This window comes from Microplitis mediator, chromosome 8 (assembly GCF_029852145.1).
Source record: "Microplitis mediator isolate UGA2020A chromosome 8, iyMicMedi2.1, whole genome shotgun sequence".
In the NCBI taxonomy this organism is placed as follows: Eukaryota; Metazoa; Arthropoda; class Insecta; order Hymenoptera; family Braconidae; genus Microplitis; species Microplitis mediator.
The window spans coordinates 21,094,998-21,111,966 of NC_079976.1; the positions used below are offsets into that span (position 1 = coordinate 21,094,998).

The following is a 16,969-nucleotide window of genomic DNA, read 5'->3' on the forward strand; positions in this document are numbered from 1 at the left end:
AAGACAAAAATAAATTAAATGCAGTCGAAGAAATATTAAAAAATAATTACAACGCCGACTCATATTTTTGCATAAACGATGACAATGAATTTCAAGGACTTTTTTTTGCTACTCCAAATATGAAAGCTGCAATGGAAGCATATCCGGAATACTTAGCAATAGATGCGACATTTAAATTACTTTCAATTCGAGCTCCAGTTTACATTATGGTTGTAGAAGATTCGAACTGCTGCACAGAAATTGTCAGTATTAGTATTTTAATTGATGAAAATAAAGAATCCATTGAGTGGATGATGGATTGTTTTAAAAAATGTCATAATTCGTAGGAAAATATAAAATGTATAATGACAGACAAAGATCTTACGGAACGAGATGCAATAAAAAACAGCTTGCTACCCCTCAAAGTTAATTTGATAATGTGTGCCTATCATACATTGAGAACGTTCAACCGTGAAATAACCACCGAAAAAAGAAAAATAACACCAACTGAGAGAGACGAAGCTAAAAAAATATTGCAAGAATTAGTTTATGCGGAAACAGAAGAAAATTATGACAAATTATATGAAAAATTGAACACGTTACCACAATCGATTGTTGATTATTTTGACACAAATTGGCATGAAAGTCGGAAAGAGTGGTCATTGTCATCGGATTATACTCAGCACAATTTTTTGAATGGCACTAATAATCATTTAGAGTCTTTGAATGCAAAAATTAAAAAAGATTTAGATCGGTACATGAGCCTGGAAGAGTTTGTGAAGCAAATTTTAATTTTTATGGAATGTTCACATAAGGAACGTGACCATAAAGCGGCTGTTTCTTATCAAAAATCTCGTGTACTGCCATATGATTCAAGTTCAGCTGAATATCGGTATGCTGAATTATTGACTGATAATGATAATGCATTTAAATTTATAAGAAATGAATTCGAAGAAATGCCAAGTATAGAACTTGAGTTCAATGAAAATTTAAAAGTCTATGAATATCAAAAAACACCATCAATAAAAATATCTTCAATGAATTCATCATGCGATTGTACAACCAGAGCTTCAATGATTCTACCTTGTCGGTAAATTATAATTTAGTTAAGACGTCCATTTGATAGACTAAGAAAATAAAAATAAAATATGACCAGTGACAAATTGAAAGAATTTGCCAATATCTTAATTTATTAAAGCATTATTGTTAAATATAAATATTAATTTCATTTCAGACACATTTTAATGGCAAGAAAATTAGAAAATAAAGATTTATTTGATGAAACCTTGTGTGCAGATAGATGGACTCGTAATTATTATTTTGGAACACAAAGAGTATTTCTTCCATCTGAAGATCAACCAGCAATACCAGAGTGTGTATTATCATCGATAACTTTTAAGAAAAAAGTTTTATCGGAGCACCAAAAATATAGGAAAGCTAACGAAGTTGCACAAAAATTACCGAGTTTGGTTGCAGAAGTAGGTACAAGTAAATATTTACAAAGACTCAAAGTATTGGTTGATTTACAAAGAGCTTGGGAAAATAATGAAGAAATAAAAATTGTCAAGATAAATAACAAAAATCAAAATAAAAAGAATTTTTATAATCAAAATAAATTGAAGTCAATAATTGAATACAGTGACGATGATAATAGGAATGATATTAGTGATAATGATGAGAATAATATCAGTGATAATGATGAGGAAGATATTTTTGATAACGATGAAAATGATTTCGGTGATAACGATGATAATAGCAATGTTTTCGATGATGATATTGATGGCATTAATGATCCTGATGACAATAGAGATGATAATGATAGTGATATAACCAATAGCGATGACGACAACAAAATAATTAATTTGCTTCCACAAGAAAATAAAAAAATAAATAATATGACAGAAAGTTCAGATGATGATGAGTTTCTGAAGCCAGCAACTAAAAAGTACAGGACATCAAACTTCATATTAGACGATTCTAGTGATGAAGATATAATGTTACCAAGTTGCTCTACAAGTAATTTGAAACGTAATAATATTGACCAATATTCTCTCCGTGAAGATATACAAAAAAATATTCCGACTGATCTTGTTGTAACGAAAAATAAATCTTTAGAGACTAACTCATTTCAAACAATAGATTCTATGTCAACCTCATCTGAAAAAAGAAATAAAAGTGATATTAATATTTTATCAAATGTTATTGTAAAACCTGCATTAAGGCGGCGCGGAAGACCTAGAGGAACAGACAGTACTATGATTGGGCTAATCAAAAAAGTAAAAATTAATTTAAAAAATAAGAGAATACCATTTGCAGAAAAGTCAACAGAACAAAAAATAAAAATAATGCTAAAATGGATAGTGCAAGATGTAGATATTAGTAAAGTCGTTAAAAGTAAAATATTGATAGAAGAAAGTGATATAAAAATGAACAAAGAAAATACAACTTTTGCCATAATTGATGATACAATTAAAATAGAATTGATAAAACCATATTTTAAGAAGGAAGCATGGAAAAAATTAAAAAAAGTTATAGAAGAAAAGAAGATTGATGAATGGGAATGTAGAAAATGTAAATTGAATTTAAATAAAACATTAGAAGAAATACATAACAAAAAACAAAATAAAAAAAAAATTAGCATAGGATGTGACTACTGTTTGGAATGGTTTCATCTTAAGTGTGCTGGATTGATAAAAATGCCAAAAAGCAAACTATGGATGTGCGATTATTGTAAATTAACTAGCGACTAATCGATATGTTTAACTTACAAAAAATGATATTTTAATTTTATCTTATGTTACTCATATGACTCTGTATTTATGTTGTTATTCGTTTTATTTTTGAAAAATATTAATTAATTACCATCGTTTATTTTTTATTGAATGTTGAATGATAATTTTTCTCCTTTTTCCAATCACTTTGCAAGCATAAAGCTTAAAACTGAAAGAAAAATTTTCCAAAGCTAAAAGACGTATAATCAAGACATACAGCCTTTTGGCTTTAGAAATTTTTTTTTTCAGTTTTCAACTTAGAATATGTTTGCAGTGATTTGCAAAATACCCTTTTGGTATTTGTCGCGTGATATCAATGTTAACTTTCTCATATTCCTTGTACCATATATATACCCGGGAAAAAATGATTTTGCCTAATCATATATGATCATGCTTAATTGTCTATATATGATCAGATCCAAAAATTGGCCAGGTCTGATCATACATAACTTGATCTGTTTATACATGATCATATATGATTATACATAATCATGCATGAACGAATATAGTCATTTTTAGAATCTCATTTAGAATATCTGTAAATTATTAATTAATTAGTTTAATTAGGATTTATTGTCTTCATCAATATCAATGTCGGTTAAAATTAAATAAAAAAAAAAAAAAAAAAATTATTAACCATCGACAATTATTTTACTACGAGGTCACCCATCCAATTAATGTCCAACGCCGATGCTGCTTAACTTTGGTTATCGATGGTTTGTAGTCTGATTCTCTAGTCTGTTATACACTTACAATTAAGAAACGTTTATGGCATTACTTAACTCAAATAATCAAATTGATACTTTATACTTTTAAATTACTGCCGAAACCTTTGAACATTTTTTAAGTATTGGGGATTTAAGTTTGATTGATAGTTGACAGAATAAAAATTTAATAACATTGATATTAAAAAATTGTCATATTATTTAATATATATATATATATATATATATTTAAATATTTATAGGTTTCATATCAATGAAATCTGATCAGATTTAATCATAGACATATATAACTACATATAGGTTTATATCAGTCACGTCTGATCAGATCTAATTATATATAGGCCTATATCTAATTATATATGGGTTTGTATCAATCATGTCTGATCAGATCTAATCATGTATAGACTTATATATGATCATATATGGGGTTATAACAGCTAGGTATAATTATATCTAATTATATATAGACTTATAGATGATCAGATCTGATCATATATAGACTCATATATGGTTATATATGGAGTTATAACAGCCAGGTATGATTATATCTAATTATATATAGACTCATATATGATCAGACCTGATCATATATAGACTTGTACATGATTATATATGGGGTCATAACAGCCAGGTATGATCAGATCTAACTATATATAGACTTATATATAAATAGATCTGATCATATATAGACTTATGTATGATTATATATGGGGTCATAACAGCCAGGTATGATCATATCTAATTATACATAGACTTATATATAATCAGATCTGATCAGATCTAATTATATATAGACTTATATATGATCAGATCTGATTATATATAGACTTATATATGGGCTTATAACAGCCAGGTATGATCAGATCTAATTATGTATGGGGTCATATATAATTATATATAATTATATATGACCCCATATATAATCATGCATGATTATATATAACTTCATATATGATTATATATAATCATATATGATCATATATATGAACATATATAATCATATATGATTAGGCAAAATCATTTTTTCCCGGGTAGTACGATGATAAAAAAAAAAAATTTTTACCACCCTAATATGCCCTAGTAATTCGTGTTTAAGCAAGATTCTGGAGTAAGTATCTTGAGCAAGACCCCTAGCTGCTTATATCTTTTTTTACGTATGTGCCTTTCGCAAGATCATTTATCAAAACACTTATGTCAAGATTTGTGTATGTCTTGCTCACAGCATCGTACGTACGCTAGAATATTAAAGATATCTTGAACACAGTGCAATGAAAAAGTATCTGACGCATTTCTTACACCAGTAACTCACAGTAGGTAGGCTCAAGATTTACTCAAGGCTCAAGATCAATTTCGAGCCTTGAGCAAATCTTGACAAAGCCATGCGCAACTATTTTCAACTATAATCTTCCTCCAGAGTTGAGTTATTATCTGGCACAAATTTCTGGTGTAAGGCTTGCACTAGGCTTGCAATTTAAATCTGGTCACAAGTACATCCAATAAGACACATAAGTATAAAAAGACACTAGTACCTATCGATCTTGAAAACAGACTTGCTCAAGAATTAAAAAAAAAAATTTGTATGGGTAATCTTAGAAAGTTTACCTTTGTATAAATAATTTACACATGACAAGATTTTAAGTAGTGTACTCTTAAAAACGCCACTGATTTTTTACGTACCTGTGACTTAATTTTTTAATTTATTTAAATTATCGTATGAATAATTATTTTTTATTCATCCAATTGTCGTATAAATAATTATTTTTTATTTATACAATTGTCGTATGAATGAAAAATAATTATTCATACGATAATTTAAATAAATATAAATTGTCGTATAAATAATTATTTTTTATTCATCCGATTGTCGTGCGATTATCAACAGCCTAATAGAAAATTAAAATTCAGTATCTAAAATACTTGGAAATTAGCGTTACAACAAAAAAGAAAATTTTGAAAAAAGTTTTTTTTTTTCAATTTTTCTCGATAATCAATCATTTTTATCAAAGAAATGAAGATTATCGGTAAAAAAAAAAAACATTTTGACCGAGAAACTACTAATTATGGTAATTTTTGGCAAAATCGATAAATTTAAAGCTTCGGGACACTAAGAAAGAAAAATCGCAGCGCTTTGAAATTTTCAGGGTTTTTTCAGGACACTTTAAGGTTGAAAAAAAAAACGACGATATCCTTTGTTCATCCGTTATATCCAAAGTTATACCAAGATTTCCGAATATCCTTAAATAAGCGAATTTTGACCTGTTTTTTAATAAACATTATCGCTTCAAAAAAAAATGTATTTATCAAAAGCCACCAATTTTTCCTTATAGAGAATGTTTCGCAGTTTTCAAAACCCTACTTTCATTCTCTGTACGACCAATACATCCGGAGTTATTGATTATCAAAGCCAAAATGGACTCTGCTTTGATCAATGATAACTCTGCGCCAAATCGTCATAGAGACTATTTTAGGCCGCCAATTTAAAGGGCATAAAATTACCTAAAAGAGTCATAAGGTCGGATTATCCAAAAAAATTTATTGAAACCCATAGACTTGTTTGAAGACGAGCAAAAATTTTGAAAATTTTTTTTTCATCGGTTTTCTTAAGATTACTCCGGAACCGTGCATGATAAAAAAATTTGAAGTCCAAATCTGAAAACTAGAAACTTGAAGCTACAATTTGCTTTTTTTTCTATTACCATTTTACACCGAGTTACAGCATGTTGAAAATCACCCAAAAATTTAGAATTTTTTTTCTATCCCTTAATTTTTTCGACCAGTATAGTAATATATTACTAGATCGAAGCAATAGTTGCTAAAAATAAGAAATATTATTCTTCAATTTAGGAAAAATTTCTTGTTTCAAGTATTCACAGAAATAAGTAAAAAAAAAATTGAAAAAAATTTTTTTTCTCTCAGTGTATTGATAAATATTTATTGCAATAGCCAAATAAATGTTTTTAATTTTATCAGAAGTTTCAAGTGTAGTTAACTTATAATTTACTAAAAATTTTTTTTTTTAATTTTGACAATTAAGGCTATTCATCAAAAGGTGGATGAACTGTAACGTCACATTCGCTGTCAGGTAAACGTTGACAAGTAGGAACTGGACCCACTTCACAAACACATTTAACACACACTGAACTGTAACCGGTAGCTTGATTAAGTTCATCTCCATAATTCATTATCAAATTACCAAATTTACAAGTCACATCTGTAAACAGAACGATACAATTTTTTAGTCTAATATTTTTATATCACAAAAAAAAAATACGGATTACCCATTTCAGGATCTTCAGGTGTCTTAAGTCGTTTAATAACTTCATCTTTGTCATTTTCTGAAAAATTTTTTAATTAAAATATTAAATTAACTCATAATAAGTAAATAATTCAAGTACTTACGGCATCTGTAAGCAACACTACAATCATTTTGTGGTGATTGAGAACTATAGTAAGTCGGCACACAATCATTATAAATTTCATAAGCATGGTGTAATTCTGCTCCACATTCATATGCGTTTGTTTTACAAAAAGGCTCAATATTTTGTCCTTCAAATTAATTAATCCATATATTTATTGAAACAATTTTTTTTCAGTAATAATTAAATAATAAGCTTTTTCAGTGAAAATATTTAAGATTATTTTTCATACAATTTTATAAAAATATTTTTTTCCAGGCTAGATTTTGAAAAAATTCAGTTTTTGTAATGTCTTAAAATCTTATATCGCTCTTTAAAAAAAAAGTTTTTATTAAATTTTATTTAGCCATTTTCTTTATTATTTATGAAATTAATTTTTCTCGAAAGAAAATCTTATAATATCACTGAAAAGTATTAATTACTGACATGTCATACAATTTTGATAGAATTTAATTTTCGTACTATTTTTGGAGAAGTTATAGAATTTAATTATTATTTTTGTTCAATCTTTTAAAACTACATTTACATTCATGTAATTATACAGTAGAAACTCTGTAAGTCGAACCTCGATAAGTCGAAAACCTCCTAAACTCGAAGAAATGTTTCATCCCCTTCCCTCAAACCCCCAAAACCTCCGTTGCTCGAAATTTTCATCCTCTATAAGTCGCAATAATTAGTGAGTCCCTACAAGCTATTTCTGTACATTTTTACCCTCCATAACTCGAATACATACATTTGAACCTCTTTATCTCGAATTTAAAATTATTACCGTATGTAAGTATCTTATTAGGATTACCAGTTCTACGAAATGGTAATGGAATTTATACCTGACTTCAGGTTTTCTGTTGGCGATTGTAAAATTATCATACTTTTAGACTTAGTTAGGATTCACTGCAATACTCATCAATTTTGACAGCTCCACGTGAAAAAATTAATAAGCTATGAGTGTAAAACGTAAACTCAAAACTCTTAGTCTTGCTGAAAAAACTACGAGTGCTCGATGCAGTGATGATTAGTCAAAAAAAAAAGGATATTGCGGAACAGTTTGGTATACCTTTAAGTACTCTTGCGACAATAATAAAAAACAAAGTAGATATAATGAAGAAACTTGAGAGTGGTCAAAGTTTGTCGTGCAAATGACGGCGAATTTCATGCACTGAATTAGTTTCGATCAAAGAGGCAAGAATAGCATTAAATACGTTACGTAATTTTATAGAACAAACAAGTAACTCGGAAGAAAAAGAATTTTCTGCTCTTTGTATTTTAGACAATGCTATAGATAAAGAACATCCTCATTTAAAGCAAAAAAGAATTACTGATTTTTTCCAATAAGTTTTTTAAATAAATATGTTGATTATCTATGTAACTTGAATTTGTATGTGCATCCCTACACTGAGAGAAAAGTCGATAGTCATTTTAACTAAAAGGACTTCAACTATTAAAGGTTAGTTATTGGTACTAATGCGTTAGTATGGCTAACTATTCAGTAGTTGCACAAACTAAAAAAAAATTAATTAAAGCAACTAAAATTTTTCTGTTCCCGAAAATTGTTGTTTTAACTAAAAAAATTTAGTTGATAGTATATGAATTTTAAAATTAACGATAACTTGATTTTTTTAGTGTAAGTAAATAAAAATTGTTTTTATTATAACTGCTGATTTAAAGTTAATATAAAATAGTTGTTATAAATATAAATCAAGTTAATGGAACTAAAATTTTGAAGTTACTGTAATTGAGTTAAATGTAGGCAGGAAATGGATTTTTGATTTTTCTTCAAAATTTAATGATTGAGTAAATAAATGTTTTTAAATCTCCAAAAAGTTTTTATAGAAAACTTTTTCTCAAACATATTTTTTGTTGCAAAATTATTTTTTTCTAAAAAAATTATTTTTCAAAGAATTTTTTTTTCCAAAAAATTCTTTTTCTTAATTTTTTTTTCCAAAAAATTCTTTTTCTTAATTTTTTTAAGGAACTTCAGTTGTTAAAAGTATTTTGAAAATAGAAATAAATATTTAGATCAATTATTTAAGATAAATTGGAATACTTAAACTGCACTGTCGTACAAAAATTTTCGATTTAAGCATAAAAATATGTTGACTTGAGAAAAAAAATTTTGATTCAAGATAAAAATTGTAAGATAATTAATTGTTTGGTGCAAGAAAATTTTGATGTTCCGAATCGTTAATAAAAAGTGTTCTTTAATCAAGAACATTTTTCTTGATTCGACTTAACTTTTTTCGATGTAGTTATAATTCGCAAAAATATCGGATAATTTTAAAAAACATTTAGGATCAATATTAATAGCTGACAAATTTTTTTCTTTAGCTAATAAGATTCTTCATTTGTACGTTATGAAAACCTAAATGCGTCTTCCAAATTTTAGTTTCTCTACACTGTAAAATATTTTTGGACTCGGTGTAGTGTAAATGTCTGTGTAAAAATTGTGGTGTGAAAATGACACTAAGTATCGTATTAAATTTAGGCGGTGTGAATTAGAAATTTTTCCTCCGTCAAGCGTGTATAAGTGTAATTTATGAAAATTTTGCGTTTAAAGCAAAAATAATCATGAAAAAATTAAAATGTTCAAAACACGAGTTAATATCTAAATAAAATTGCTTAAACCAAGAGAAAAATTTCTTGGGAGAAAACATATGTATGGAGGAAAAGAAAGTCACCAGTACCAGGCAGCAGTAGCGGGCGTAGTTCGATGCTCGCCACGAGATCGCGCCCAGCCGCTGTGTCGTGTCCCTGGCAAGATATATATCTCAGATTTGTTCAATTCCAAAGTTAAAAACAATTTCGTCATCATTACATCTCTATCATTTGACAAAGTGACAATTACAATTTTGGATTGTATTATAGTTTATCCTATATTACATCAAGACATTAATATTTATTATTAATGGTTTAATAAATAATTTATCTTTGAAATTAAACTTGAACTTTAAAAAAAAAAATTTAATTTTAATTAATACTCTATAGAGTCTCTACTTAATAATTAAAACCATGTGAATGGTATATTTGTACGAAAAAAAAATATTTAACATAACTACTTAGAGATATTTATAATAACCCAGATAGCAAAATGACGTCTTGATGAGTTCTGAATGAGTTCCTATTTATGATTTGGACGTCTTAAAAACACGTTAAAGAAGTCTTTAAGAAGTTCTCAAGATGTCGAATGCGCCACCTAGCGAACTCAGTAAGACATCTTTAAAAGTTCTCAAAGAGTTCTTTTTTCTGACTCCGCAAATAAGACTTCAGAATGAACTTACCATGACGTCTTAAGGAGTTCCTAATTTTGACTTCATTTTGACTTCAAAAAAGTTAAAAAAAGAATACATTTAGACGTCACAAAACTGACGTCTTATTTATGAAGTCTTCAAAAACTCTTAATTTAGAGTTCTTAAAAATGACACCTTTAAGAAGTCATTATAAGACTTCTTGAAGACTCCTTCAAAAATACGTCGTAAAGCAGTCATTCTGACTTTAATGCTGTCTGGGAACTATGTACTGGTGTTGTAGTAACTCCGAAAAAGTAGTTGAAGCGCTATTTAACTATCATTTTATAGTTAGATTTACTGGATTTTTCTCTCAGTGTAGCGGATCCGAATTACGGTAAATACATTGATTTACCGTAATTTGCCGTAGATTACCGTAATTTACCGTAGATTACCGTAATTTACGGTAATTCTGCTAGGCACCGTAAATTACGGCAAATTACGGTAAATCACTGTATTTACCGTAATTCGGATCCGCTAGGGATGTATTTGACTTTTTCCTTTCTGTTTGCCCTCTCCCTAATTCAAAACCAGTTACTGCCTAACTCGAAAACTTTATAACTCGAATTTTTTTGCCTCTTCCTTAAAGTTCAAATTATAGAGGTTCTACTGTATATATTCCAAGTATACCAAAATATTTAAAGTTTCTGAACATTAAAAAAAAAATAAATAAAAAGTATCAATAACTGATATGCCAATAATTGTCTCCTTAGTATGGGTCTGCGAATCGTATTCCAATCGAATATAACTATTCGATTCGAAATTCAAATCGAATTATTGATTTCAAAATTTACAAATAATTCGAATATTAACGAATTGAACAATTCGAAATTCGAATCAAATAGTTTGATTTGATTCGATACGAATAATTCGTAAGTTCAAACTATTCGCACACCTCGACTCTTTACTTTTTGTCAAATTATTTTTAAAAATAGTCAACCAATTTATTAAAATATAATTTTTTAATACCTGTGTAACCAGGACCACAATAGCAGTTTTTATTTGGTTCCGATGACGGCTTAAAGTATTCACCATCTTTATAAATTTTACCATCTACTTCACACGTTGGTCTATCTTCCGGGTTTTCGGCTATCAAAACAATCGATCGATATTTTTATTTAGTTAGTTAAAAACAATTTTTTTTAATATCGTAATTAAATACATAAAATACTTACGACAAACTATTTCACCTCCACAACAATCAGCAGCATTCTGTCGTGCATAACATGTTTCATTTATGTAACCATCTTCAGGGCAATCTACTGCAGCACAGGAAAATTGTGCTCTACAACATAATTAATTATCAAAATAAAAAAAAAATATTAATGTACCACGTTTTTAAAACGAACTAAAAAGTATAAAATAATTTCTCTGAGCCTAATGAAGATTTAAAATCACATACATATTCCGAACTTCTTACAGATAGTCCTGAAAATGTATGGTTGTGAATTTTTAATAGCTATGAAAATACATGTAAGATTTAAAACGAAAAACGTGCGGCGCATGTACCAAATAATTGATACATTAATAATTCAACTAACAATTTTATTACATTGCAAATGATATGAACCGATGTGTAAGTTTTCTCATTGATAGCTCCATTCTTTGCTGCTTACAGTTATGTATTGCATGCGCCCCATGTTTATCGTTTTAAATCTTACAAGTATTTTCATAGCTATTAAAAATTCACAATCATAAATTTTGAGGACTATCTGCAACAAATTCGGAATCTGTATGTGGTTTTAAATCTTCATGAGGCTTATTTACTGCTTTTTGTTTTGTGTGTGTGAAATTTTGAAATCGATTTTAAACACCTTGATAAGATAATGACAGAGATATGCGACAAATTTCAAGTTTATTTAAGTTTGTATTTTAGTCAATATTAAGAAGCAAGCAAAAAATCATTTTTTTAAGATTTATACTTAAAAATATTAAAACAAACTAAAGCCAGATCCTACCCAGTTAAAAATTTTAAATACATGATTCTATTCATAGTGCTGGGGGTCCTAGTTGTTGCATTTTATCTCCTTCATTACACGGTGTTTGTTTATCTGTCATCCAGTTATGAGCTATATTCAAGAATATAACTTATCCAGAAGTTACCCTCGCAGATTTGAATCACGGTGGAAACACGGTGGGTTTGTTCCATTTTACCACTGTGATTACGCAGTGTATCCACCGTGATTACACGGTGGCTTGACCACCGTGTATACACGGTGTTTCCACTGTGATTACGCGGTGGATACACCGTGGAATCACGGTGGTGAAATAGCACAAAGCCACCGTGGAATCACGGTGGATACACCGCGTAATCACAGTGGGAACACCGTGTATACACAGTGGTCAAGCCACCGCGTAATCACGGTGGATACACCGCGTAATCACAGTGGATACACTGTGTATACCCGGTGGTGAAATGGAACAAACCCACCGTGTAACCACAGTGGATCCACGATGTTTACACTTTCACGGTGTTCCCACCGTGATTCAAATCTGCGAGGGTTAGTTTTAAATTGATTATAAAAATTTGTACCCAACAAACAAACAAACGAATACAAATTTCATTTTATATCGTTTCTTAAAATTTTTTTCTCTTTCTTTTCTACTTCTTCTCTTCTTGTTTCTTTTTTTTTTGTTTTTTCTTCATTTTCTTGTAAAGTCATCTAATTCTGAGCTATGTTCCAAATTTCAAGTCTCTAGCTCATCGGGAAGATAGTTTAAAATCAATCACAAAATTCCACCCAAACAGACATGCATGAAAGCGAGTTAAAAAAATGTGATAATAAAAAAATTAATTAATATAATATTTAATTAATTATCTATTATACTAACACTCCAAGAGTTTCATCACATGTACAAGAAATATCACAAGGATTTGCGTCTTCATCTTTAAGTGAATCTCCTTTCGCATATTCGTGATCGTTAACAATACATTTTTCTTTTGACCTCAATTTTAAATGATCGCAATCAAATTTATAAGGACAACAACTATCTGGAGTCTTGTAAATTGGCTTACACTTAAGATCTTTGTAGTATTGTAAAGGTCCTGGACAAGTTGATGGATCACATTCACCATCTAAAAGTCGAAAAATAAGTAATTTTAACCTAAATTAAATTAATTATTTATTATTATTACAAGAATAAAAAAATTACTATTATAAAGACAATATTCATTCAATAATTAATTAATATATAATTAATTTAAGATGATTATTCTATCACTGAGAGAAGAATATGAATATTTCAAAGTAAAATTTCTTAATTCAAGTACTGATTTACTTAAATAGTGCCAAGAAAATATTTTCTTAATTTTAGTAACAATGCATTGTCTGTAGAAATTTATGAGTAGATTTAAACAATTCTTATAAAGATAAGGAATATTATACTTCGATGTAATAAATTATTCTTATTTTTAGTATTATAAGTCAAGTAAACATGTTTACTCAACTTGAATTTTTTTTTCTCTCCGTGTAATTAATTTTGTTTCTAGTTTAAAAAATAGTTTTCTCAACAGAAAAAATTCGAAGTTTATTTCTACAATTTAGAAAAAAATAAAATATTATATTTTTAACAAAAATCAGTTTTTGTCTGTTTACTAAATGATTTTGAATAAAACCTATAAATTATTTAAAAAAAATTATATTAAATTTGAAAATTCTAATAAAATAATTTATCGAATGAAGAAAATTTCTTCTTCATTAAAGTTTTTTTTTTTTTCATTTTTAATGTACACTGAGTAAAAAAAAAATATTAAGGTAGTACAGTCAGTTTTAGAGTTACTATTCAGAATATTATGAAATTTGACATATTGGTAGAAATGCTAAGAAAAAGATACAATTAAATTTTTGAAGAGCTACAGAGAACCAGTAAAATTCTGATTTTCATACATTCAACATTGAGCGACATGAGAAATCACAGGTTTCATCGAATTTATTTTTTCTCCTGTAGCTGTTCAAAAATTGAATTGGATCTTTTTCTTATCATTATCTACTAATATGTCGATTTTCATAAAATTCTGTACAGTAATTCTAAGACCGACGGTACTAACTTAAAGTATATTAACTCTTGATTCAAGAATTATCTTAAATAATATCTTTAATTAATTAGATATTTTATTAATATTTATTCATTAAAATATTCTGTAATTTACGTAATGTTAGAATATATAATGTACATATATCGTATAGTGTGAAAAAGTAACTCACAACAATAGGGTAGAAATATTGTTTTTAGCTACTTTAGGCCCAGTTTCTGAGACTTCAAAAATTTAATGAAAATATTTTGTAATACCCTGGTAGGAAGGAACCATTGGACAAGGCTCGGACCAGGCATTGGCCAGTCGTCATGCCAGAACTCGGAGCCTTGGCTCGATTTAACAAAAATCAAAACATAGGGCCTGGCCCTGGCCGAGGCTTGGGCCACGGTCACTATCCAAGGCTCGGCTTGATTTAATGAAACCATTGGACCAAGTCTCGGCCTAGACTTGGCCCAATGGTTAGCTTCCACGACTTGGCTTAACGTAATCAAACCATTGGGCCAAGTCCTGGTCGAGGCTTGGGCCAATGGTCAGCTGCCGAAGCTTGGCAAGTGACAACAGGGCCAAGGCTAGGCCTATGGTCAACCTTGGCGATTCCTACCTGGGTATAATGTAAGAGACCCAGTACCCGATCAGGGAACTAATACCCGATCACTCATGTATTGGTATATATATATTTACTAAATTTTACTGAATATAGATATACAAATACATGGAGTGATCGAGTACTAGTTCCCTGGTCGGGTACTAGGTCTTTTACCTTACACAATGACATAATTTATTTTTTAACTATGTTTTAAGATACTTTTATCACACTTTTTCAACGCAATTTTTTTTCATACATTCTTATTAATATAAATAATGATACTTAAGTTAGCCGACGTCTAACAATTTTTGGATTTTTTTTAAAAAGAGAAATTATAAAAAAAAAAATATTTTATAAAATTGCACCTATAATTTTTATAATTTTCTAAATGTGCATAGTTTTTTTTTTTGTAATTAATTTGTTGAAAAAAAATCCGAAAATTGTTAATTGTCTATTAGCTTCAGGCACGAAGCCTAGATAGAAGGAGAACGATCGCAGTGTTAGGAATGTGTATACGAATATGAAGCATGATCAGATGATTTATACTGCCACTAGAGAGCGCAACGGTTTGACAATTCAGATTTTTTAAATAAATGTATTACTGATTTTAATCGGAAAAAATTGACAATTATATCTATTAATTAAATAATAATTTGTAAACTGATGGAAATGGAATGACAAATCTATCTAGGCTTCGTGGCTTCAGGGTTATTTAAAATAAAGTATTGAATTAAATGTCTAAAAATGGAGCAGTTACCATAAACGGTACTTCTACCCAATAATTTTAATTACCAAAAATTAATTTTCATTCAATTCCGAATATACTGCATATTTGAAAGTATTTATAGTACCACCGAAGAAATTTATAGTTAAAATATAATTTGACTAGAAGAAGAATGCAGGTACTTATTTTACCAATAAATAATTTTTATATAAATATAGAACGAATTATTTTTAATTACAACATCACTACTTTTAATGTAAATATACTTTTTTACACTAGTAATAATAATAAACTGTTGAAACAAAAATATTTTTATTGATGATTATTAACGAAGCTAATTCTTGAATCGATCAGCAATATTTTTTTTTGTTAAAAATATTTTATATGTTCAATGTATATTGATAATAAAAAATTTTCTTACCAGCTAAAATATTTAATACAGTAAAAGATAAATATAGGACACCAAAAAAGAAACTGTGCGTCAATGCCATAGCTAAACAAGTATTGTGAATTAATGCTCAGAAGACTTGATTTTTTATATAACGCAGGTCAATGTAAATATTATTATATAAATATATTAACTCGTTAATGCGTGTTGACTAATTTATTTGTGTTTGTAAGGATACATTAATACAATAGTATATGTGCAGAGAATAATAATTCTTGTATATATTTGTAGCTTATAGATTACTATCTTATTTTTTTAAAAACTTGAGGTCATCACTTTAAACTTTACAATTTCCTTTATAAACTTTGAGTAATTTAACTATAATAACAATTTCTATTTTGTGAAAAATTCAATTTATTTTCACATTTTTAAATACACTCTTAAACTTTTTTTATTACAAAAATTAAAAAAAAATAAATAAGTTAAAAATGTAAAAAGAAAATTTTCTTGGAAGTGATAAAACTTATTTCAAACGTATTGATAATTTAATCTGCTCTATTTTATAAGAACTTTTTGTAATTGTCGTGTTATCAACTGACCTATTAATGTCTTAGTCAATATATTATATAATTATTCAACTTTACGAATTAATAAATAGTAATTTCCTTTAATAACAATTACAAAATTTGCTCTTTGAAAAAAAAAGTAAATGATTTAAAAAATTTAAAAATATAAGAATATTCTTATCTATTTGCTAGTTATCGAATTTGCTTAGGATAAAAAAAAATAATTTCAGTAAGCATTTTTAAATTATAGCGGAAAAATTAATTTTAAATAGTTTAGAAAAAGAAAATTTTTTTAAGTACAAATTTTGCGTGTATTCTTTATATAGTCTTAGATAAATTAAATCTTGTTGAGTATTGAATGATTTATGTTTGATTGATTATGTATAAATAAAAGCCGGAAGATTGTTGGTCACGTTCTTTGTTGAATAAACCTTGACTAGTTGAAACAGGCACACTTAGTTCCCAAATTTACAAGTCACGTCTACAAATAAACGGAT

The 16,969-nt window shown here is 28.1% G+C and overlaps 2 protein-coding genes across 2 annotated transcripts; one reads left to right on the plus strand and one right to left on the minus strand.

Moving 5' to 3' along the window:
• The first annotated feature begins 344 nt into the window (after positions 1-344).
• On the plus strand, positions 345-2,729 carry LOC130673925 (protein PFC0760c-like). The gene is made up of 4 exons (XM_057479141.1): positions 345-1,069; positions 1,619-1,800; positions 1,882-2,229; positions 2,296-2,729. Exons 1-4 carry the CDS (start codon positions 345-347, stop codon positions 2,727-2,729), a joined length of 1,689 nt encoding a protein of 562 aa, XP_057335124.1.
• Positions 2,730-6,495: 3,766 nt separating this feature from the next.
• LOC130673422 (kielin/chordin-like protein) lies at positions 6,496-16,096 on the minus strand. Its single transcript, XM_057478412.1, has 7 exons — positions 15,940-16,096; positions 13,005-13,248; positions 11,348-11,457; positions 11,142-11,261; positions 6,875-7,021; positions 6,754-6,810; positions 6,496-6,686 (listed from the first exon to the last, which is right to left on the minus strand). Exons 1-7 carry the CDS (start codon positions 16,007-16,009, stop codon positions 6,511-6,513), a joined length of 924 nt encoding a protein of 307 aa, XP_057334395.1. The 5' UTR covers positions 16,010-16,096; the 3' UTR covers positions 6,496-6,510.
• Positions 16,097-16,969: the final 873 nt, after the last annotated feature.

Coding starts and splice junctions, on each gene's coding strand:
- LOC130673925 (XM_057479141.1), top strand. CDS start 345: ATGACAGACAAAGATCTTACGGAACGAGATGCAATAAAAAACAGCTTG. Junction 1,801..1,881: donor CAATAGAGATGATAATGATA/GTGATATAACCA, acceptor ATAATATGACAG/AAAGTTCAGATGATGATGAG. Junction 2,230..2,295: donor AAGACCTAGAGGAACAGACA/GTACTATGATTG, acceptor TACCATTTGCAG/AAAAGTCAACAGAACAAAAA.
- LOC130673422 (XM_057478412.1), bottom strand. CDS start 16,009: ATGGCATTGACGCACAGTTTCTTTTTTGGTGTCCTATATTTATCTTTT. Junction 11,262..11,347: donor TGGAGGTGAAATAGTTTGTC/GTAAGTATTTTA, acceptor TTGTTTTGATAG/CCGAAAACCCGGAAGATAGA. Junction 6,811..6,874: donor TAGTGTTGCTTACAGATGCC/GTAAGTACTTGA, acceptor AAAATTTTTCAG/AAAATGACAAAGATGAAGTT.